A 24,766-nucleotide genomic window follows, 5' to 3' on the forward strand; every position below is an offset into this window, starting at 1 on the left:
TGCTCCATTGCTGCATTGACACAATGGGCAACAGACACAAAGGAGTCATTAGTCAATACTGCTAATGACACATGAAATTGCAAGTGACACCAGTATAAAGTACACTCAGACCCAACAAGTTCCCATAGTCAAAATAACCATCTGTTGAGGGTTTATTATTCAAAATACTGCTACTAACAACACAGAATAAATAAAATCATTTATCAGTATCTTCAAATCAAGCTGTCTTAAACTATGCCACTCCCATTCCCATCAGTGGAAACCATTTAGCAAAAACCTTCAGGACTGATTGAAGACATACAGCTGAAAAACTTCAAATATGAAACATAACATCTTATTCCCTAACGTTACAAAAGGACTCAGCACTGCAAATGTCAGCATATGCTGTGACATGCTGTAAAAACTGTTTCAGGGATGAAGGTTCAGTGTGAACAGTTAACTCCATCCATTTCGCACTTGGATTAAAATCAGAGCTGTAACACTTACGATAAGCTTCAGATTTAGTACTAGCAAATGTACTGAAAAACAGCAGTGAATCATCCAAACCATCCCTTCCATCCCGATATCTTCAAGAAATCAATGCAATTTACATTTCTAGCAGGATTAATTTAGCTGCATACATCTTCACCCTGATAAATGCTTTTTTCCTTATTTTTCTGTATTCGATAACAAAACTCAGGTGCTACACGAACTAAGCTAATTCTTTGTCCCAGCCCAAAAAACCCCAAATAAATAAACAAATAGGTAAAAATAAACCGAAGCTTTAAATATGTGCGTACATCGAGACATAAATCCCTGTATCCGTACTGCACTCGAAAAAGCGACTTTTAAACACGCGAGAGCGCCTGTCACACACTGGTGAGGTGACACGGTATTTATATCCATCGCACAAGCCGCCCACGTCCCTTGCCCCCAGACCGACCCTCGCAGGGACGCGGGGCCACCAATCTTCCCCACCTGCCCCAGCGCCTCCCGGCTCCGCAGTCGCCACACCCGGCGTGGCCGGAGAGCGGCCGGGCGGGCGCGGCGGCGAGCGCTGCCCTACCTTTGTATCTCTCTAGGACATCTTCGTAGGCCTGCAGGTACTCCTGCTCCTCGGCGTAGAAATACGCGCCGGGGGAGAGGTAGCCAGCCATGGCCAGCAGCTCGCCCAGCCCTGCGCGGCTCGGGGCGGCCGGCAGCCTCGGGGATGGCACAAGAAAAGCCCCGGCAGCAGCCGGCAGGGGCGGGCGGGGGGAGGCGCTGCCAGCCCGGCCGAGGAAACGCCCCCGCGGGCGGCCGCTCGGGTTTCGGTAGCCGCCCCTCGGAGCGCGGAGGGGCGGCCCCAGCCCGGCGGCGGCCGCCGCCTCCCCGCCGCAGACCCCGGCTCCAGCCCCATGGCCGAGGCACCGCCCGCGGGGCCGGCGAGCTCCACCGCCGCCTCCCGCCTCCCCCCGAGACGAGGAGGGTGGCGGCTGCCGGGGCGGGGACGCGACGCCTGCAGCGCTGACGGCGCCGGTGGGGACACTGCACTCTCGGGCAGGGACCGAGCGGGGAGGGACCCCAGGCCGGCAGGCGGCGGGGCCGGGAGCTCCCGCAGTCCCGGCGGGGCGGGCGCGGCCCTGCTGCAGGTGTCACCGCCGCGCCTGCGTTCCCCCGGTGTCCCCCGGCGCTGACCCCGCCGCCGGGCCCGCTCCGCTGCGGTCCCCGCTCCGCTGCGGTCCCTGCTCCGCTGCGGTCCCTGCTGCCCTGCCCTCGGCCCGCCGCTGCCCCGTCCTGCGCACCCTGCCCGCGGGGGGCAGCGAGATCTGCGGGCGGTCGGGCCGGCTCCGCACCCTCCCCAGGCGCGGCTGCATCCTGCGGCTGGTGGGAGCCCGGCTCCGCAGCGCTGCCCCCGCTAATAGCGCCGCTAGGAATGGTTACCCTGGGAAATGGTGTCCGGGAAGGACCCATGGAGACGCGTATATAATCGGGGTAGTTGGGGAGGGGAGAACAACAGCGGTGTCCGCGGAGAGCACTGGGGACCGCCTCATCTTTCTGGGATTCATTTACAGGCGTTTTCCAGCTTTTGCCAGGGTGATGCGGACCTCCGCCCTATTTTCGACATCAATTGTTGCCGGGCCGCGGACCAGAGCCCGTCGGCGCCTCCGGCACACCGGGGCGGCTCCGTTCCGGTCCCCGTCCACCCCGAGCGCAGCCCCGGCCCCGAGCGGACAATGCCCGGCCCCGGTCCCCCGCCCCTCACGGAGCATCATCGGCCGCCGCGGCCTCTCCCCGTGCTGCGGGCGGTCCCGCGGCGCTTCCACCCAGGGCGGCCGGGGGCTGCCTCGGCCTTGTGGGCCGAAAAAAGCGCCGGCCCCGCTGAGCCGCCCCTCGCCGCGGCTGCAGCCCCCGGCCGCTGATGCTTTTTCGCATGAAAGTTTAATGGGCGCACCTGCGCGTGTTTCGGCTCGCCTTCCATACGCATCAGTTCACCCAGCCGGAAAAGGCGGCCAAAGAGCTTAGTCACCGCCCGGCGGGGCCGCGCTCTGAAAGAGAAGGGACGGGGGTCCCCTCTGCCCCCGGCCGCCCCTTGCCCCGCCGGCCCCGACCGCGCCTTACCGGCGATGCGCAGCACGGCCCGCTCGGCGGGGTCCAGCACTGAGCCGCCCTGGATCTTCCGCTTGGACCGCTCGTGTTTGGGCAGGTTCCAGGGCAGCGTGTCCCCCGGCGCCGGCGACACCGTCCCCGACCTCTGGCTGAAGTCCTCCTCGTCGGAGAAATCGGCGGAGGACGACATGGAGCATCGGTAGGACGCGTTGCCGGAGCTCTGCACGGGGAGACAGACAGACAGACAGGGTGCGTGGGGAGCAGCTCGGGACGAAAGGCCTCAGGTGGCGCCGGCGAATACCGGCCCCGCGTGGCGTGGAAAAACATCTCACGGGAAAAGGAGGATAGGGGAGAGGGCCGCCGCTCACCATTGGTATGAATTTAGAGGGGGGAAAGGGTGCGTGTGCGGCGTGCCGAGGGTGATCCCCCAAAAAATAGCCGGTCTTTAGCGGGAGTGCATTTGGAGGGATGTCGGGCTAGAGCCGTGGCCTGCGGCTGGGCAACCAGCTCGCAAATGAGCCTCCCACTTCCCCAACAATAAACCCAGCAGCAACAACAGCCGAAAAAAAAAAAAAAGCCACCAACCTTCCCGGCTACAGATCGAAGGCGTTTGGCTCCCCCGCCAGGACAAGGGGAATATTTGCCATCACCGAGCTACTGTTAAATCCGCCCCTGGGACAGACCCAGCCCCGCCGGGAGCCAAGGCGGGCTCTTCATTCATTACCGCCCCGGCCTCCCCCTGCCCCGCGCTGCCTAACGGGGGGCGAGGCTGGCTAACGGGGACGGAGCCGGGGACGGAAGGAAGGGACACGATTCCTTAGAGCAGCCCCTTCGGGCATCAGGGCACGATGGGCAGCCTTAAGTCACACTTTGCCAGGCGACTTCGGCAAACAAACTACTGATCTCGGTGTATAAACTGTATCCACTTTTAGGCTTCCCAGCTACTCAAAAAAGAGCTCTTCCGGAAACGTAAATAAACACTGATGCAGGGAGAGGACTGCTGCCATGTCTGGCTTCCCTGTTTATGGTAAAGTGGGAAACGGAGATGTGTGAACAGTTCGGCACCGTGTTGAAATTTAAGGTACATCATTAAACATGTGTTATCAGGACACAACGGACAGCAAGGTGCTATTACTTTTACTCTGTAACTTCAGATTGAAGGGATTTGTGGTTTCTTCAAGGCATGACACAAGAAAATGATGGGTGTGATTTGTCATTTCATGTGGGAGCTACTGTTACAGCCCCTTTCAAAAGTGCAACCTGATGCTTATCCAATTATTTTAAGTTTTAGGTGTGTGCTGTTGTCAACTTTTACAGGTGCAGTAGAATCATAGGCTCACATAATTGCTTGAGTTGGAAGAGACCTTTAAAGACCATCTAGTTCCAAACCCCTTGCTGGGGGCAGGGACACCTTCCACTAGACCAGGTTGCACAAAGCCCCATCCAACCTGGCCTTGAGCACTTCCACAGCTTCTCTGGGCAACCTGTTCCAGTGCCTCACTGGAACTTCATAGTGAAGGATTACTTCCTTATATCTAATCTAAATCTATCCTCTTTCAGTTTAAAACCAGCATATTTTGTTACACAGCAACAGCCCCATTCAGCCATTCTAGAGTCCAGATTTGATATTAAGCCAGATAGTATTTTAGGCTTGTATTGCAGCCCTTTTCACAATTTTTTTTTTCTATAAAGGGGCCTAAAGGGTACCTTTTCTTAAAGAAGAAATTTGTACAGCGATTGAGATATGATGAAATGTATTATTGTTGTCTAATTTATTTTTTTTTACTGTCAGCTGTCATGGGGGGTATTTTACCCATTTAAAACTCAGAATCTGCATAATCCAGAGAAACAACATGATGCGCTCTTTGCTCTGCATAAAATTTAAAAATAATATATAGTTAAATAATCTGTTATAATAAGAGGAGATCACTTATTAGTGTTTTTCCTTCTATTAGTGTTTTGTCCTCTTCACTTCTATCCCAAGTCCCTTTTCTCCTTGTAGAGTACTCCATGGTGAAGTTTGAAATGTGTGAGTTGTGAGGGAGGGAGTGAATACATAAAACCAATTAACTGAATTCTTGTTCACTGTATTGTGATGTAGAGAGAGCAAAAGGTAAGTGCAGAAAAACAGAAACATGAGATGTCTGATACCAGCTCAGATTTCTTTCATAATTACTTTTAGTGCAGAGACTATTTGGCTGTCAGTTTATATAATAAACTAAAACTGGATCTCATAAAGCAAGATGGTCACATATAGGTGTCTTCCTGATAAGAGCTGGAAGTGCTCAGCTTGCTGCAGAGCACTTTGCTGTTCCAGCTGGGGCTACCAGGGCCTCTCATGTGCTTAGTCAGGGATTAGGTTCCTTGAGCCTGTCCTTAGCCCCAGATTTTGCTATAGAAGAGAAAGTGTTGCCTTTAATCCCAGCTCTGAACATCCTGCTTCAGGCCTGTACCTTCTTTTGACTGATCAGCAACCCTCAGTATCTTTGGCTCACACAGACCCACAGAGACAGATTCTGACTTTCATCTTTTTCACCTTCTGCATTTCTAGCTTATAGTATGAAAGTTTGAAAGAGACCACAGTGTTGTGTGGTGCTATAGCAATAGTTTGTTAGTATTTATGTAGCAGCTTGAAATATGCAAGAACAAAGCACAATAGCAATTGCTATTGAAGTTTTGGGGAAAGATCTCTCAACTCTCAGATTTATTTTTGAAAGTAAGCTATAAATTTTATCCATTAGGGTTTCCTTTTTTTTCAAAAGAGGCCTTCACAGCCCATTATTACATTTCATAACATCTCCTCCTACCTGTAGAAACCAAAAGCACTGCTGAGTGGTCGTTCATTGCACCATCAGTCTACTGAGATGTCAGTTTTAGGGAAAAGGAGTCTGCCTTTTAGTCTGCTCTGCTACAATACTGGAACATAAGCTATGTGAGAAGACTCCACTCATATTTTATGAGAATCAAACTGAACAGGCAATGATAGAGCAGTGTTTGGCTTCTGTGTGTATTACAACTAGCTATCTGCTTTTAGGTTATCCTACCTTAATTGATACATGCAGTAACCAAATGAATAATCAAAACCCACTTTAGCTTTCTAACTCTTCCATTACCATGTTGTTTCATTTTCAGAGTAATGTAGGAAGTTCAGAAAGGAATTTTTCATAACAACAAAATCCGGAAAACATTAAGAAATGTCAACTTCTAACTTAATGACAGTCTATTTTCTTATTCAGCATGGAGATACTTCTGAGTAATGCATACACAGAGATATTGAACACCTAGGTATTTTTTACTTCGCTATTCCAAAGGTGTTTATAACAAACTGAACAACTTTGAGTAAATTAACAGTTTTGATATGAATTCTGTAATTGTTCCTCTTTTGCACACAGGCACTGTTTGTGTACCATTCATCCCACTGGACTCTATGTTTCTAGCATACACATTTTCCGTGATAGAGTTGTAAGTCCCAAATAAGCATTCCATTATCTTAAGCAGCTTAAAAAATAGGAAATAATGCAGAACATCTATACTATTCTGAAAAAAGTTCCTGGCCCATTAGGACAACATGTAGGGGAAAAAAGGTTGTTATATTCTGTTAAAATCAGAATATGTAAGGCACTTCTGTTATTTCTGTATAAATTACATGGCTATGTGCAAGTGAAAAACATCAGTTAATAACACACAATGATTTTTGGGGGGCGATGTGAGTGAAGTGTCTCTTAGATCCCCCAAAATATTGATCATCCTTACTTAGCCTACTCTTAGGGACTTGGCAAGGGTCAGGACTTGACTGGTCTTAGCTTGAAGGCCTGTAAGGTCACAGCGCAGTTGCTGTAGCTGTTTATTCTCCGCCTCCGATAGCGCACTGCTGCAGCCTGAGGCCTCTCTGCATCCCCGTGGCTGCTCCGCAGGAGCGGCTGCAGCCGCAGCGCTCTTTGCGCGGGCACTGAGGGCGCCGCAGCCCCCGGGAGCTCGGCCCGGCGGAGCGGGCAGCATCCAGAGGCGGGATCCAGGCGGGGATCCCTGGCACGGCTGGCTGCCGGTGCCGCACGGGGGTGCACAGCGCACACCAGTGCCGGGAGCGGCGCAGAGCCCAGCTCCCTTTGCCGCTGCCGGCGGGCTCCCGCACATCAGGCGATTTGCAGGAGCCGCCTGAGAGTCAGGCTGGCAACCGTGCTGTAAAAGCGAGCTGGTTTCCAGTAACGGGGATGATTTCAAAGAAGCATTTCGTATACTTGTTAGAGGGATTCGGCCAAGTTGCAAGGCATGATTTCCCCTGAGGAGGGAAAGAATTGCTGTTTGTCATAGGTGAGGCACTGCAGAAGATCAGGGAGAGACTGAGTGGAAGATGCTGTAGCTGGCAAATGGTGTAGAGCGTTGCACACCACCAGAGAACAGGAAAGCACCTGGAAATAGGGGGTGATGAAAGGGTCGAGAACGGCAGGGACTGCACACTGTCATTCCTGGGGGAGGGAAGCATCAGCCGAGGTCAGGTTTCAAATTCGGTCAGGCAAACCAGCTGGGAAAAGCTGCTGCAAGGCTGATACCAAATTATCTTCATATTACAAAAATTTCCCAACCCTATGACACATCAGAGATTGTGCTGGCCAGCTGAATTCTAATCAAATAGTTTATACTTTCACATTTTATCTTTAAGAAGATTGTCCACTGCAGTGAGTCCTTTCATGCTGCTTTTTGGAAGCTGTGGGAAGTACAAGTCAACACTGACTGACATTTAATTTTCAGTTTAGTAATGAGTCATTTATATTTCACTTATACTAAACTATCTCAGAATTCCTGGAATATATTTTTTCTTTTATTATACTCATTGCAGGAAATGGATAAATATCAACAGAAATTAAGCACTAGAATAATGATTTTACTCAGTGTGCTTCAGCAAAATTCCTTTTAATTTAAAATAATTTAGAATATCCATTGAAAGCGAATGGCTATTTTTGTCCTTTAACATGCCAGACTGAATGCTATCAAAGTGGATCAACTTTTAAAGTAAAATAACAAATTTAAGACAAAATCTAGGGCAGCTGAATGTTCCCATTAGTAAATCTTTACCACTTTAACCTGGGTAGATGATAATGAAATGCAGAACACAAAACATCCAAAATGTATGTAATCAGGCTATGTGAGTCCTTGGGACTGCATGTTGTCAGAAATTATCAAAATTCAAAACACACACAAATTAAAGTACCAACAAGGACAATGTAAAGCCAGTGATGATGAACATTAAAAAAAATCACCAGTGGAGATGTAGATATAGGAAATTAATATTTTTCTTTGGTTCTGTGCCACTCACTTAAGAGGGCATCCATACGTCCAAGTACCTATGTTATCAGGAAATATGAAAATTACTACAGAGTTTCTGGGTTTGTATTTATTGTCATAAAACAATAAGCAGAAAGCTGGAAGGCAAATACACTAAATCTGAAACTCCTGATCAACCAAGGTCTGGCTCTATGTTAAACTGTCTTTGCAAACAGGTAGGCTTTTCAAACATCAATACAACACCCACCTGCTCTGTAGAGAGAACTTACATTCTTTCTTTCCAAACATAGGAGAAGATGGAAACAAGCATTTGGGGTTTATTCTATCATGCATGTTTTAGAACTAAATTTGAAGACTCAATCCAGCAATCAATCAACATTAAACTATTTGAAAATACATATTCTTATAGTTACACACACCAGTTTTAATAATTAGAGATTTTTCTCTTATCAAATCAATTTTGAGTTTCTTTATCTTAAGTTTGCTTGAAAATATTTCCTTTGCAAGGTTTAATTTTCTTAAAATTTTTTAGTCTTAGCTGACTGGAGAAGCCTGAGAGCAAGATTATGAAAACATCCAGTAGTTATTTGTAAACACTAAAAAAATCCCAGTAATCTTTTTTGAGAAGACTGTAAGCTTTGGGATGGATACTTCAAATATGAATATGCTTTAAGCTAGACATAAGTCTTTTGCCATCTTTGTTAAAAATCTGCCTACATTTGTCAGAGTGATAAGTCTTTGAGGTATAAATATCATCTGCTATCCCTGGCATCAGGGAGTATAAAGTAAAGCTTTTAAAATTTGTGTTTGATCTCACTACTCTGACAGGAAAACTGCTGCAGAACTTCCTGCTGTCTTGATTATAAGTGATCTTCTAGTTGCCACCTCAACCTTATTCCTGGTCTTTTGGGGGCTTTTTGCAACAACAATGTTCATTTCCTTAAATAACCTTTTTGCTTCCCCAATGTATTCATAGCCTGCATATTATCTCCTCTCACCTTCTTTTGATTTTGCTGAGCAAATGAACTTCTTTTAATCTCTCCTTACCTACTAGCAGTTCTTCTTTGCAAAGGTAAATATTTTGATTTAACTATTTCTAGTATTCAGGTAACTACCAATGTTATTTTACCAGACTTTTTTAAACAGGGTTCAAATTTCTTAACTAAAATGTCTTCAATGTATCATCTCTGAAAAATCCCTTCAGACTGGCACCCCCTAAACAGAGTCTCTCAAGGGTTTCAGATCTGTCAGACCAATACCCGACCATCACAGAATGACCAAGCAAATTTCACCCTCCCAGCTCTTACCTCCACTCTTGGGACATCTACCATCCCCACCAAGGAGCTGACCAGGATCCTTCCAGCTTGGAGATCCAGAGGAAAAACTAATCTTGGCATTTAATTGTTGCTGGCCATGGTTTCAGGTTGATGGCAGTGCGGACAAGGGGCATGGAGAGCAGGGCAAGGCAGGCACCAGGCCTGAGGCAGGAGACTCTTGGTTTGTGCTCTCCGTGACTCGCTCGGCCGCGCGCAGGCAGCGGGAGGGAGGAAGAAGCTGTGATGTGAATGTGGAGAGGACAAACACCGGAACCGGCATGCTGCAGGAAAGGGCTGCAGGAACACACCGGGACTGAGAGCCTGAGGGACAGACTGACAGTCCGGGAGCTGCAGCTGGAAAGCATTCAAGGGAGCAGCAGACGCTGTGCACAAGGACTACAGGAGAAATGGACCTGCAAGGAACTGTGGGGATCAGTGACCATCAGTGCTGGAGCAGCTCAGGGTCTGACATGCTGGCATGAAACTGGAGCTGCCTCTGCAAGAGGCTTTGAACAAGGCAGCCTAACGAACAAGGAGGGTATGAAGGTGTGTGTGAAGGTTTCAGAGAAGACAGACTAGAGCCAAAGAATGGAGTATGCAACCAGGGGCCACAGGGAGGCACAGAAATCAAAGAGACTGCTTGAACAAATGCCTCAGAGCATGAAAGGACTGACCAGGAGAACCTGGGAAGGGCTCTGACATGAAGGAGTGAAACAAGAACTGGCAGAGCAAGAGCAGAAAAGCCAAGGTCAGCAGAGGAGTGAGGACTGGACAGCAAGGAAGGAGTTGGCAGAGACAGGTCAGGAGCAGGCTGGAGGAGACATGGCAGAAACAGCCACACTTGAGAAGAATGAGCACAAGAAAGCTCATTGCCCTAAGAAGCCTGGAAGGAAAGGGAAATTTCACCCCAACTCTGGCCATTAGCAAATATCTGAGAGTTCCTCTAGAAAAAAAATACCTCCTCCCCTGCATTACTGATTCATGAGAGGAATACAAATGCCATCAGTCTCTCCCTGAAATCCAACAGAATTTTCCATATTGGAGTCAAAGTGTCAAAACCTGCCAATGAGCTACACAGCTGAGCTTTTCCACTTTGTTTTTAACAGCAGTGGGAAATTAAACACAATGTTCCTGTTAAAGTACTTTTCTTAGGGCTGCAAAGTTAAGTACTAAAATGTTACCAAATCCCAGACTTAAGGTTCACCAAGCAGCCTTGCTTCAGCCTGTTTATTTGTATCTTACAATGCAGTCATAATGATGTGATCATATACTATTACATCCTCAGAAATTTTCTTAATAAAAGTCTTGCTCTTATTTACTGCAAATGATGGGTAATATTCACTCCACAAACGGTTATTCAGTATTTTGTTTGTTATCCTCAGTTCAATGGGCAGCTCTAGAACTTAACTTACTTCATGCTATTCAAATACTAGCCTGAAGAAGGAACTCTTATTTAATAGGCTGGGGTTTTGTGCTCATTACTACAGTAGTATCTGACTGCTTCACTCCCATTACAGAGGATGCAAAGTAAACCAGGAGGTCAATATTTTTTACCTAGGTCTAATTGAGATGCCAGGGATCTGACTTTTAAGAGCCATTAATATTACATATCAATAATACTCAGACTACAGCACTGAACACAGAGTTCAGTGGTGAATGGCAGTTTAAGAACTTCTATAAACCCAGCTACATGCTTTGATTCAGGCACTTAGAAAATGGAAGATAAAAAAATGTTTTAAACCAATTGTTCAGCTTATTTACAGTGTCCCTGTGGCCACCCTTCAATCTCCAAAGCAGCACTCTCTCTTTTTAAAGAAATAAGAGATCCTCTGTCTTCCTGCAATCTCCTTTTTTATTCATTTATACATTTTACAACTTCTGCAGTAGAACTCCTACACATAAGAGTCATCCTAAGAGCACTTCCACCCTGTGGTGAATGCAGAGTACATCCTGTGAAAAACCAGCACACCATCCTACAATTAAAGCCTGTATGACAACGCAGATGCACAATCCACTGAATTACAGCCGCATGTGTAACCTTAATTCCAGTGCTTGATAGTATCTGAACTCTAGCCTCTGCCAAACTATTCTTTCAACATCATACCCATGTGTAGTGTTATATATAAATACAAATGGATAAGGGAGTCCCTTCCTATATAAAGATGTACTTTAATGTGCCACAGTAGGATGTTACACAATACAACTCTGAAGAATGACTCTGGTGGCAGTGAAGGAAAAGGAAACATCTGCATTTAGACTGTAATTACTATGCATCTGTGAGACAATTACTGGTCATTTTAAGTTGTGTAAACAACGCTATCAACACGATCAGAGCTGATTAATTTTTTTAACCTGCTTTCAGCTACTGTACAGAATTCACCATTTATAATCACATACATAAAACATTTTTTCTTACAGTTAAGACTGCTAGCACATTTTATCAGCTTAGGTTTCTATTACTGGCTCTCCCAGAAGGACACTGGGATTTCTAAAAGAAAAATTCTGAAAAGCTAAAAATTTAATTTCTCAATGAGGCTATGCTGCATGCATGTAGTAAAATTTTTTCAATGAACACAAAATCCCAGTTAATAGAAATAATGGCAAAATGATGGTGGCAAAAAAAAAAAAAAGACATTTTTCAAACCAGAGTTTCACAACTCTATTTCTTAGATACAACACTTGAATAATATTTTCTCTCATTCACTTCTAATTTAGTAGCAAGTTAGCTTTGGCTCCAAGGATGAAGGGTGCACTTTGACCCTCTTTGAACACTTTAGATGGAAGAGAGTTAGACTGCTTTAAGCTCTCATCCCATTTTCACTAAATAAGCATTTGCCCTGGGAATGAAAGTTGGCTTAGACAAAATAAAAATGGTATAAAATCAGCTCACTTATCAAGAAAAATCCTGCTATATTAGAGGTACAGGATAATTTGCAATGGTGTACAGAAAAATAACAGATTTTACGTTATTTTCAACCATGTAAATTTAAATCTAAGTAAATATATTCAAAACAAGCATGACCTGTCACCACAGGGGGCAATCAATTCAAATGACTGTAACCCTCCAAATAAGAGCTAGCAGTGAAGTCAGTTAAAGTCCTCTAAATAGAGATTTGTATGCTTATTTCTTGTGTCTTTCTCCATTAATTATTAGCCCTATTGCAATTAACTTGTTTATTTTGTACTATGCTTAATAGCTCTAGTACCTCAGTATAGGAAAAAAAGCACTACAAAGTTAACAATAATTTTAAATCCCAGATCTAATTCTTAACATATCACCGTTGTGTTTTAGGAAAGAGTCGTTCTAAAATAGTAATGCAATCACCTCCAGGGCCTAGTGAAACTCATGGCAATACACCTTTAAGAAATCCTTTCAAAAACCTGAACTGCCTAGGAGCTGGGCAGAAGGAGTGGAAGAAATGGGCAATTGCTGTAACGCAATGGATGAGCTGCAGGGTGGAGAGGGAAAAGCAGCCAAGAGGAAATGGGGAGCAGGCAGCAAGGGAGGAGGTCACAGAAACTGGAAGAGTAGTGGGAAAATGAACTCTTTGGACAAAACTGTTTATGAAGAATTTATCAGTGGGGAGTTACTTGCTATAAGAAAAGCCAGAATACACAGCAGTTCAAAACAGAGATGTAAACAGTCTCTTGGAAGAAGAACTAACTTCAAAGTCAACCTAATGGCCACTGAAAGCTTTCTCTTCATTTCAAACATGACTGGATTTAGCATTAATAGTCATATTTGCAAAGATCATGTGCACCTAAAATAGGTTCCTTGAGATATTTATAAAAATGTTTAAGATGGCCAGATGCTTTAATCTTGTTAAAAGCTTTATGAAACCATCACCTAATAAACTGTCAGGACCTTCTCAAAATCCCCATCAATATCTTTTAAGTCTTTGTCCTGGTGTCAGCTGTGGTAGAGTTATTTTGATTCCTAGTGGCTGGTACAGTGCCATGTTTTGGGTTTAAGGTAAGAGTAATGTTGATAACACATTGCTGATTTAGTCATTGCTGAGCATGGCTGACACTACATCGATGACTCTTCATCTTCTCATGTTGCCCTGCCAGCACAAGCAGCTGGGGGGGTGACACAGCTGGGACAGCTGAGCCCAGCTGAGCAAGGGGATGTTCCATACCATGTGGCATCATGCTGAGCAACAAAACTGGGGGGAGCTGACTGAGGGTGGCAGCCTCCTGTTCAGGGACTGCCTGGGCATTGGTCAGTGGGTGCTGTGCAACTGCACTGGGCATCACTTGTTTTGTACATTGTTTCATAATTCTTATTATTTTCCCTTCCTATTCAGTCTGATTAAACCTTGTCTCTACCCACAAATTTTGCCTTTTTCTTATTCTCTTCCCCATCCTACTGGGGGCAGTGAGCAAACAGTTCTGTGGTGCTGTTCGTGTTTAGCTGCATGCCAGGCTAAACCATAGCTGTCTTTAAAATGAAAAAAAAATGCAGTTCTTATTTCCCTTTTTATTTGGATTCACATGTTCCCTGTGTTTGTTCCTTATGGCTGTGCTCAGATTGTCCTGAGAGGGGACCCATGCATGTGTGTGTGTGCACACGTGCGTGCAGAATCTGACAGCTCACAGCTCTGCCATACGTTTGAGAATGTTAATATAATGTTAATAGAAATGCTGAAAGATGGCATGGTAGTGTTTTGACAAGTTTGCTTCTAAATGCAATTCACAGGAGACACAATCCAGCATGAGCATATGTCTCCAAAAGAAAGAAGATATTAATGCAATCTATAGATTAAATAGCTAATAGTTGGAAATAACCAAGTCTTGTGCAGAGTGATGGGCAATATTTTCATCTCATGTTTTAGGTCATTAAAATAGCATCTAAAGGACATAGTGGTACTGGAAAATTAGTACATAACATCAGTGTAAGAATAAATGGAAATTAATGAAATTAATATTATTAAATGAGATATATTAAAAACTCCTAAAAGGCCCTGTAGAACAACTTTATCCATATGAAAAACATATTCTTAAGGTGTCAAAAATGTGAGACTTCTGGAACTTCTATAAATTATTTGGTATCAGATATTTAAAAAAACTCCCAAGTATTTTTCAGACATAACTCTAATACTGATTTTCCCATAAGTTTTAAGGCTTAAATACAACATATAAGTAAACCAGGATAGCTGGAAAGACCATGAATGGGACAGTTTATGGTTTTACATGCATTAAAAATTGATCAAACTTTGCTTTCATGGTTTCTTTATCAGGGTATTCATAGTGCAAGTTTCACTTTGGCCATGGGATTAGTCTCAGTGGAGCCAAGTGAAGCTGTCCACATCAGGGATTTTTCACATGTGACCTCCCAGAAATCTCTCTGTTTTCCTTGTAGTGACTTATAGTGGTGCTGCACCCACTCCTAAGGAGCTAAATTGCTTCAGCAAAGGCCATTCCTTAAATAATTAGAAACAGGTAAATTAGGAGACTCTGAGGAATATGTACAATCAGCAGTGCTTCTCAGATTATTGTTTGTCATCAGTTTATTCTTTGTAGGTTATTTCAGAGATACTTTTCTTTGTAACAATATTCACTAGTAATTACCTCAATACATGCTGTTGCTACAGTTCTGGGGCAAAATAGATCTTTGGATGTGTAAAGTACAAGGCTTTTGAGTAGAAAGAGGGCTTTCACATCTGAAAGTGAAGAAAACAGGTTTATTTATCACCCTGTCTCTGCAGTCTCATCTACCATGTCTTGGAGTGATCATGACAAACAAAACTGCAAATTTGGTACTACATGTCATGATTGTAAATAATCCTGCTGGCTGCATGAGACATTTAGGAGCCCTTCAAACCGTTTAACAATGGAGATGTCAAAAGATGCTGCTTTGACATCATCTCTTTTCAATTATGTTCATGGTCATACAAACACTGTTTGGCAGAACTGTACACCCAACTGACCTCACAGCTCAGGAGCCACATCTGTTTACACAAACTCAAGGCCACCTATGAATAACTTGCAGCATTTTATACTTTGCTTCAGAGCAGAAGCACCATTTAAAATATAGACAGTATTTTCAAAATGCTTGTAAAAGAACCCTCAGTTTAAAATCTGCCCTGGAGAAGTATTGCTAGGCAGCAGCATGCTCACAACAAGAGATTTTTGCACATCTTTCCACACTTTCAGAAAATTTAACAGAATCAGGTACCCAGTTTGTGAAAGGAGCAATATGAAACACTTCCTTGATTTGTATGCAATCACACCAACCTAAAAAACACAGTTCTGTTTGTTCTCGAGAGTTCTACATTGTGTTCAAAAATTCAAAGCACACGTCAGTAGTAGGTATGTGTACTCTCCTCCATAAGAAACTGATGTAAAGCTGTCACCTATAGAGAATGTCAGCACAAATAATACAGCCACTAAGGAGAGGGTGACCTAGAGGGCATGAGATATAACAATGTGCCCTACAAGGGGAAGCCTCAACACTAGGTTCATGTTGCACTAGAATAAGAAAAATAAAAATGAAAATGGCTTATAAACTGTTTGGCAAGGATCAGTATTAGCACAAAATATATTTAATATCCCCATTAACAACATGGAAGGTGTAAAAAAACCATTAAATTTTCAAAGAAAATTAATGTTCTATTTCTGCAAACATCTCCTCATGCAGATATTCAAGTGGAGTAATTATTGTCTTCAGTGGGATTACTCCCATCCAAACAATTACAACTAATTTAGTTCTGACAAGATCAGGAACAATACTGGAAAGATCTCAGATTGCTATGCAGGAAGTAAAAAATAATACAAGCAAATTCAGATAATTATAGCAGCAGCTAGGAAACTGCAAAACAAGATTTAGACACAACGAAACCAACCAAATACAAAATAGTCAAACTTAGCAAGAATAAGAAAGCCTAGCATCTAAATATCCACCAGAGCCTTAAATGAAATATCTGAAAAGTCTTTGTGCATATATCTTAATATGACAACAAAAGAGGCTAACATATTTCAGGACTTTAAATTTTGCTGGAGCAAAGGAAAAGCTTTCCCTAAGGTTCTTTTATAGTTACTTTGGAGATACCATTCTTGTCAGAAAAAAAAGGGGACAAAAATGCGTGAGGAGGGAAAAAAAAAAAAAGGAGAACTGTTTTATGAGGAGAAATTATATCTTCTGGTTGGCAGACATCATACAGGACTTTTTTCAAGTGATGACTCAGCAGAATAATGTAAACATCAAGACAACAGATTATTTCTTTAGAGTGGTTCAAGTGGCCAGAGCTAGGAATATCGGGGGAAAAAGGGGAAAGAAATTATGCAGATTAACAAGAGCATTTCTGGCACTGAATCATGTAAAATCGTACAAAGATGAAGGTCAAAAGTCTCTCAGCTTCAAGGCATTGAGACTAAGTGGGATGAAGATGCAATAAACTGCAGGATGGACATCCTGGTGACTGCCTGGAACTTCACAACACTGCAGTGATTTGTCATGGCAATGGCATAAACCTTACTCACCCTGTCACCATGGCATTAATAATACACTCAAAATAACTTATATGTCCATGAGAAATTAAATTGGTGACTTATGTTTTCTGGATTGTAGTATAATAAAGATAATTTATTCTTTTTTGGCAGAAATGTGCACTCATCAAGGCTGTAGAAGGAAAAGCTATCAAAAGAACTATCTAACTATATAAAAGATACACTGCAAAAGCAATTTCAAGGAAGTGACATAATAGTGACAGCACTGAGAGAAGTTTTCTCTAAATCTGGGATTTATTATTGTTTCACTGAAACCTGGGACACCCTAGGACACAGTGGTAGATCTTCTTCAGACACAGCAGACACATGAAATGATACAAAAGTGAAGTTACATAGTAACACTGCACATTTTCTATTCTTATATTTTTTATTTTTCTGATCCTTAAATCCCTGACATGTTACTGACTTTTGGAAAAAGTAGGGCTTTCTTAGCATAACTAATCCATTCTTCCAAACCTGTTTTGCTGCTTACATCATTTTTACAGTTTTAGCTCTTTAATTCAGTGGCACTGATGCTCTTTTTCCAGTGTTGGTAAACAGTGGCAATTGGTTACAGCCTCAGCAGTGACAGGCAGGCTTACCCTTGGCATGGGCCTACCATGGGAAAATATACAATCAAAGTAAAAAGGGAATTAAAAAAAAAAAAACACCAACAAGAAGAGTGGTATGGAAAATAAGAGTTGATGATGGAAGAAATAAAAGAAAGATAGCAAAGTAGGGAAAGGACCCTGAATGTGAATAATGAAGTGAGGGAGCCTGGTGGGAGGCTGGAGACTTAGTATGAGTAACAGAGCTAGACAAAGTAGTCTAGAAAGAAAGATAGGATGGGAGTGAAAGGAAGATGCTTGAGAAGAAAGTGAGAGCAGATCCTTTAGGAAGAGTAGAAGACAAACCAATCATATCAAATTAAACACAAAAACATGAACAGTGTAAAATAAACCATAAATAAAAGCATGAGAGAAGAGGAAAATGCGGACTAGTGAAGTGAAAGCAGAGAAACAAATTCAGATACTAGGTAAAAATACTGGCAGTTGTTGGCAGCCATGGCTTTCTTTGCAGAAGTTGCTTGTTCTCTCAGGCAATGTAATTCCACTAAGGAATGCTTCCTCAAACCATCTTCAAAGCTCACTGATAATCCTTGGTGCTCAGTTAGCACCAGTCTAGGAAGGCTCAGGTAGGTTCCAGCAACTTCAAGATAATCTGGTTTAGGGTACTCTCCATAATTACCTCTTTAATAATACTGACTTTATAAAGTTGTTTGAGCCCCATAACACTGGCACAGAAAAGCTCTTCAGAAAATGTGTCAAAGCAATGAGCTCATTAAAAAGAGAAATGCATTATGCCTGCAGGACAGAATAGGTCGTCATGCAAATTTACATTAGGAACTGTATGTCTCAACAAACTGTCATATTTCCATACTAAAAGTAGGTTATCAGTATTAAAATAACTGTGTGTAAATCAAGCTGAGGAGCAAAGAATCATGAGATTTGATCTAAGTTTTGTTGAGCAGAAAGATTGTAAACACTGTATAAAGTAGAAGAGATCTCATAATTGAATCTAGTAATGATATTTAAAATAAATTTAGTTGAGTACATAGCATCTCTGTTAAATCTAAGTAAGAAATTTAAATAAAATGCACATTTGCTATAAAAACCTGTTAAGTAATATCACTATAAAAATATAAAATTTAATATCTAACTTGATTATAGTCTATAGTCTAAATAATAAATTTTTAAAATCAAAATTAAAAAAGTTCTCTTCAGAACAGGATTATTTTTTAGAGTTATGCATCAACATTAAATACAGTCTTATCAACTTTTATTTGGATTTGCTGCTGAATATGAGCACTGAAAAGGTTTTTAAATTGAGGAAGAGAATATGAATAGCCCAAAAATTAGAATTATATTACATGCCTCGAAGTATAAGTGCTTTTATAACAGTAAGTGCTATTTATCCCTAAAGGTAGAATACTTACAGGTTTTCGAGTTGGGGTAACTTGAACAGAATGGTAAAATTCTGGTTGGACTCGGCTGCTTTTCTTGATTTTTCTTTTTCTTACAGAAGTTTCCTGCTCACTGAGGTGGTGAGCTTCCACTATGGGTTGTGTTTCCTCCAGGCGAGGTGCTACTCGTCTTCTGGCATGGCGAGGGCTGGATCTAAAGCCCTGCAAGAGAAAAAGGAATCATCGTGTTTGGCATCTCCCAAAATGGAGCTGTGCAACAACTGCAACATCACACTGGATCTTAACAGCTCAAACTACAGGCATGCTCACCTGAAATTAATATAATGTCCATATATACTGCATGTAACAATAAAGAGATGCTGCCAAGTGCTGTTAATATCACATCTGACTTACGTTGCTCAATTATGTGTATTAGACACAGCCAGTAGCAGTAACTCCTGTTGCTTTTCTTTGTAAGCTCATGCTTTTAGTTATTTATAACTAAAAAGTTCTAATTTAAAATTTGTAATTAAAATTTTCCAGGTTAATTCTTGGCCTTGTGAGAAATGGTTTTAGGGAGCATGGGCTGAAAATATGGACTTTTTTCCTGAGAATGAAAGTGAAGAAAAATTGATAGGTGGCAACAATTATATCATCTCAGAAATATGGGTATATTTGGCCAAATTAATAAACTCAGAAAAAGCTGCCCTTCAGAAATGCTTCTTTAGAGGCTTTCTGGGAAAACCTCTGAGCAACATCCAGAATGGCTCATGGCCTTACAGAATTTCATTCCTTTAATGGCAACATGTATAATGCTATCCCTTTATTGCTACCTGCAGAGCATTTACAATGAGCATTCTCTCATTTCACCAAGTCCCTCATGAGCATGCACAAGTCTGACAAGGGCCATTTGTACTGAATACAATGTTGGTTGATATTAAACTTGGCCAGGTTGTAAATATTCATTCACTTAGTCATATCAGCTTTCAGAATAGGTGAGCCAAATCTGTCCTTAGTGATAGTCTGCAGCTTAAAGACTATATTTCTTTTCAAAACCAAGAATAGATGCAACAATTCCTAATTTTCTACTTTCTTTTTTCCTCTAGCAGAATACCTGCTGAAGTCCTTATGCAACAAAGCCAGCATTTTAGAACCCAACTTCTGTGAGGTTAGATTTCAGATAAAACTGCAGAAATCTATGCTGTGAATCGAAATATCCTGAATTCCTGCCAGCAGAAAACTAGTGGGAGCACTACATTTCCATATAAATCTGCTGTTCTTTTGCTCCCCTCTTCCATAAGCTTTTGGGTTTTGGGATTTGTTTTGCCTTTTTTGTTGTCATTTTAATTAGAAAATCAGCATGGAAGAGTTGTGCTAAAATGCTGTTATGTTGGTAAATTGAAACAATCAAAAGTATGGCCCTGTGAAAACTGGATTTCCTCCACTAAAGTTCATGAGACTGTAAGGGAAGACAGTGTCTGTCCTGGACACTCGGATGGACAGACAAACAGCTATCTTCATTATTTAAATGCATTCCACTTTAAGTAAATGTACCCTTAAATGGCCAAAAGACACAAACACACATTTACATACACATGCTAGTAATTGCTATAGATAACATTGCATGCAACAGATGATGTAAAAAGGCTGAAGTGGGAAGGTGAAGTAACTTGCAGGGAACAACCTTCTACACATGAGCACTGGAGAGGAGGGACAGAAATAGAGCCCAAATCTCCTTAGTCAGTCCGGGAGGTCCCTGTCTGCAGTGCATCAGGGCTGTGCAATACATATGATGCAAAGGTACAGCCAATGTTTCCTGAGCCTTTTTTTGTGATGCCTCCTACTCTACAGAAGCAATGGAATCACTCAGAGTTTAGGTAAGGACAGACACCCCGTGTCCGAATGGAAGCAGGACCTGCCCATATCAACCAAAGCAAGCAGTGCAGTGGAAGCCACTGCAGCCAGGAGGTCTCTGCAGATTTAGGAGGGTCTCCAAACATTCCAAGGTGTAAATCTGAGACTGGGACACACTATTGCAGCAGGAAAGCTTGTTGCCCTGTTTTCTTTCCACACTGTGAAATAGCTAACAGATACTTACAATGTATCCTTCAACGTGGTACTAGGGACTATTCGGGATGAGAGGGAAAAGTACAGCTCAGGGAGCCTGCTATAGAGGGGCTTACTGCTGGTGGAAATTTCCTTTTAGAAAAAATGCTAGTGTGCATCAGGGATTATTCCATAGCAAGTGAAAATATTCCTTAAGAGACCAAGACATCCAGCAAATCTATTCCAAGTTCTGAAATCAGAATAGATTTTCTAAATGTTAAATGCATTATGGTTTATTTATGTGAGGGCCACTGGCCAGAGCCTTGTGACATACCCTGCACTGCTCCCTCGCCACACTCCCATCCCATTAGCTGGATAAAACTCTTCAGGAAAGTATGTTTATGTAACAGAAGAATTTGATAGAAGCTAAGCAGCTCTAAAAGTGCTTAGAAACACATGCCAAATAGGGATTTAAGTATGTGGGTCTGTCTCACCAAGTGGCTTCACCTCAAAATATGTCTAGGTTTATTGATTATTATGTTTCAATATGAAAAAGTCACCTGTGATTTCCAGAAAAATCTGTTTATAGACAATGTTTTGCCTTGATATTTTCTGCATTTTTTTTTCACTTTTGTGGTTTATTACTAGCAAGAAAATGGGATCTTTATCTCTTTAAGAGCTCATCTGCTTCTGTTTGCTGAGGCTCATTCTTCTCTTGAAGTCATAATCTGCCTGCAGTATCACAAATAGTTGCTGTGAGGAGGATTATAATGTGATAAAGGCAGAGGATCATGATTTCAGGTGGAAAATTAATTCTGTATCTACAAAGATAATATTACAAGGGCAGAGTCCTCAGACCAAATCCCAAAATGCTTACTCATTCCTGCAATGGGACTTTGCCAGGGCGAAGAGGCAAATCCAGAATATTTCAAAATTTGGTAATCAAAAATGAAGACAGGAGGCAAAAGTGATGTAACATATGGAAGCTGCTACTCCCATGCTCAGTGCAAAATTAGGGTGCCTGGTGATTCCTTCTAAACAGTAAAATGAACAGAAGCTTTTTGTGTCATTTATCCCTCAGTTTAGTCCAGAATTATAAACATCATATTAATACAGCAATCAAAATTAAAACCATGGAAATCACACAAATATTTGTTTGGCAAAGACAGCACTATTTTTGATGTTAAGTCAGTGCTCATAGATGAGCAGAAAAGTGTTACAAAATGCTCAGGGAAGCACAGTACACCACCTGAGCCCAAATCACTGAAGAAAAGCTGGAGATTTTAAAATTACAGGGATATTACAACGAGGTTGCTCTAACATCATAAAGCAATTTGTAGTTTCCAGTATCATGTGAATGCTGTGTCACTGAGCAATGAAAACCTTGTCTTGTTCTTTGTGCTGGGAGGGAGTTGCTCATTCCCAGAACCTACTGCCTGACTCATTTTTGTGCTGTAAAATTCTGAACAACAAGGCAAACCAAACAAAACTTCAAACATGTATTTTTAGAAAACCTGTCTTCCAAATACCAAAATAGCTGCACAAAGATTTACACTAAAGTAATCTTCCTTAAAGAAACAACTCATATGACCAGCAGAACCAGTTTTAGACATATCAGAGGAAGACACGAGGCCAATTGAACCTGGAATTTTCTTCTCTGCAAAAGCATTAATGTGCATCCTTCCAGTTAGAGTCTGTTGGAATCCAGGAAGAGTGATCTTCCTAATCAAAGCCTAGAGCAAACAGGAATGGAGAGGTGTCTCTGGAGGCTGTTGCAGGGCCAAAGGCTAGTTCACCTGGTCTCAAGTGAGCTTTTCTGCATGAGGAAGCAGGCTGGGGAGATCAGCCTTTTTTAGCTGAAATTCATCCTTTTAAATCTCTGAGTGTTGGGGGTTTTGGTTTGTGGATTTTTTTTGTTTGGTTGTTTTTTCCTCTTGAATGGGGTGTGATAATATTGAAAGAACCTATTCTGTCTATCTTTATACCCAAATCGATGATGAATGTTGCCAGCCTGGCCATGGCATGCCAGAGCACACTGAGTAAAATTACTTTCACAATAAGGTGCTCAGTAAAAAATCCCTCATCCATCCAAGTTTTAACTTCACAGCTCTGATTCAGTGACTAATTCCTTGTCTATAGAAACATGTGTGGGTTTTCTCTGGCCAAAATTCAGCAGACATCCCCTCCCCAGGTTTGCCTTTGGGCCACCAAAGCCAGCAGGTGAGGGAACCACTCCCTCACAGCACTTATTTCTCTGCATTGGCCATACCCAGAGCCCAGACTGACCACTTCACTCACACACATCCATACTGTGAGTATTCAAACTAAACAGGATGGATCAGACCCATGGTGACTAGGTTTTGGTCTGCCTCCAATCTGGTATTCATCATTCCATATTTTATTGTAAGAATTCATTTTATTTTTCTCATTCTACTTGAAATTATCCTGGTCTCTTCCATCACTTTTTTTTCCTATGAGAGTTTCACATTTCCTCTTTCATGGATATCACTCTTGATGGATCCCCATAATTCAGCACAGTACTCTTATAAATACTGATATATATAACAGTAGCACATGTTTTTCTGTTCTGTTTAAGCATTTCCCTTCCCATCTCCTTTCAAATGAGGCTACACATCTGAAAGTAGTCCTCACTGAAATGTTCAAAGTCATTCAAAAAGCCCTTTCTGAAAATCATAAACCTAAAAATTAAAACGTGGCTAAAGACTTTTCTCTGTAATGTACTCAACCTTGCATTTGTTAACTTCATCATGTGTATTTATTTGCCCCATTTCTTCAATATGGTCTGGTATTTGATAACCAAATATGTCATACTCTGTTATCCTTGTTGTGCTTTTGCTTATTCTCATTCCTAATCCATTCCTCATGAAAATAGGAATTTTAAATTGCCTTAAAACTTGTCTAGCTTTTGCTTTTATTTAAATTTACAGATAAGAACATATTGAATAATGTATTGAACCTTTTTCTTTCACTGTCTTAGTTTTTCTGTATTTATTTTTAATTCTTTGTCTGATACTTTATTAGCATCAGATGAATATATCAGTGCTACCCCATGTGTGCATTATTGCTTTAGTGATATAAATCTCTGACTCCTCCATTCTTTCAATGTGCAATTGTATTAATTCACCAGATTCTTCTCCTCTCCATTCTAGTTTTTACTAGCCCTACTGCCTTCATCATATGTTATCTCTATTTTTATGCTTGATAAGAAGCCATATTCAGTTTTCATTTTTTCCAGTGTATAAGTATTTTATGTAGAATATATTGGTTGTCAGAATTCCAATCTTGGGACCCAACCTTTGCAGCCAGTATGGGTTTTTAGAGTCAGTAAGCATTAACATCAATAGAGGTAAAAGTGCATTATCTGATGTCCAGCTGAAGTCAACAGAAATCTCTGCATTAACTTCAGTGGGCACTGGACTGCAGCCAGCTTACCTTCTGGCAGAACTTCAGCAAATCACAGAGAAAGTGCTAGCCAGCATTAGGCCACAGTTCAGTGACAGCAGAACTCAAGTGTGTTTGCAAAGGCCTTTACAGGTATTTGAGTAATTCCTGTAGACGAAGGTGCACTAATAAATATCAAAGCCAAAAGGAGCTTAGATAGGATATCCAGATTTGTGATCTTGCTTTTAAGGTTTCTGACAGTGGTTGCATGTGCATGAGAATTGTCATCTGTTACCATTGTCAACTAATGGCCTCAAGAAATAGCCTTCAAATTGCCAGTTACCACCTGTCTAAATCTTGGAAGCTTTCATGTCTACACAACCCACAGCATCTTAGGGCCTGCAGACATTTATATGAGTAGCATCAAACCCTTCTCAAGATGCTGGCATTCTCAGCTGTTCTACAGACAGGCTGAAATATAATTAAACCCTATAGCTGGAGAACCTACTTCAACTAAAATGGCAGGTTTCAATTAATTAACTTTATTGTATGAAATTCCCCTGCACACTGAAAGAGAAAAATTTGAGATTCTTTCTGCTACATAGAAAAACATATATGTATATGTATAAATATGCATATATCTATCCCTCTGAATTGTAAGAACAGTTCTAAATTAAAAAGTGGCAAAGATTGCATTATT

At 42.0% G+C, this 24,766-nt stretch overlaps 2 protein-coding genes across 24 annotated transcripts in view; one reads left to right on the top strand and one right to left on the bottom strand.

Annotated features, from left to right (window-relative positions):
* Positions 1-24,766, bottom strand: part of LOC139597438 (dystonin-like) — a 291,384-nt gene that overhangs the window by 255,998 nt on the left and 10,620 nt on the right. For 16 of the 23 annotated variants that reach the window (XM_071442832.1, XM_071442802.1, XM_071442793.1 and 13 more), the window contains exons 3-4: positions 18,652-18,840; positions 2,581-2,788 (exon numbers count right to left, since the gene is read on the bottom strand). In XM_071442832.1, coding sequence (XP_071298933.1) covers positions 2,581-2,788; positions 18,652-18,840 — 397 coding nt within the window. Of the gene's footprint in view, positions 1-1,045; positions 1,217-2,580; positions 2,789-2,936; positions 3,219-18,651; positions 18,841-24,766 lie in introns of those variants that run through there. The other 7 variants (XM_071442941.1, XM_071442928.1, XM_071442925.1 and 4 more) reach the window with 5 other exon arrangements.
* LOC139600188 (uncharacterized) lies at positions 1,190-23,795 on the top strand. The gene is made up of 3 exons (XM_071448179.1): positions 1,190-1,219; positions 1,297-2,817; positions 3,501-23,795. Exons 1-2 carry the CDS (start codon positions 1,190-1,192, stop codon positions 2,482-2,484), a joined length of 1,218 nt encoding a protein of 405 aa, XP_071304280.1. The 3' UTR covers positions 2,485-2,817; positions 3,501-23,795.

The sequence above is a fragment of the Agelaius tricolor genome, unplaced genomic scaffold (assembly GCF_023055355.1).
Source record: "Agelaius tricolor isolate 1412-34295 unplaced genomic scaffold, bAgeTri1.0.p SCAF_1, whole genome shotgun sequence".
In the NCBI taxonomy this organism is placed as follows: domain Eukaryota; kingdom Metazoa; phylum Chordata; class Aves; order Passeriformes; family Icteridae; genus Agelaius; species Agelaius tricolor.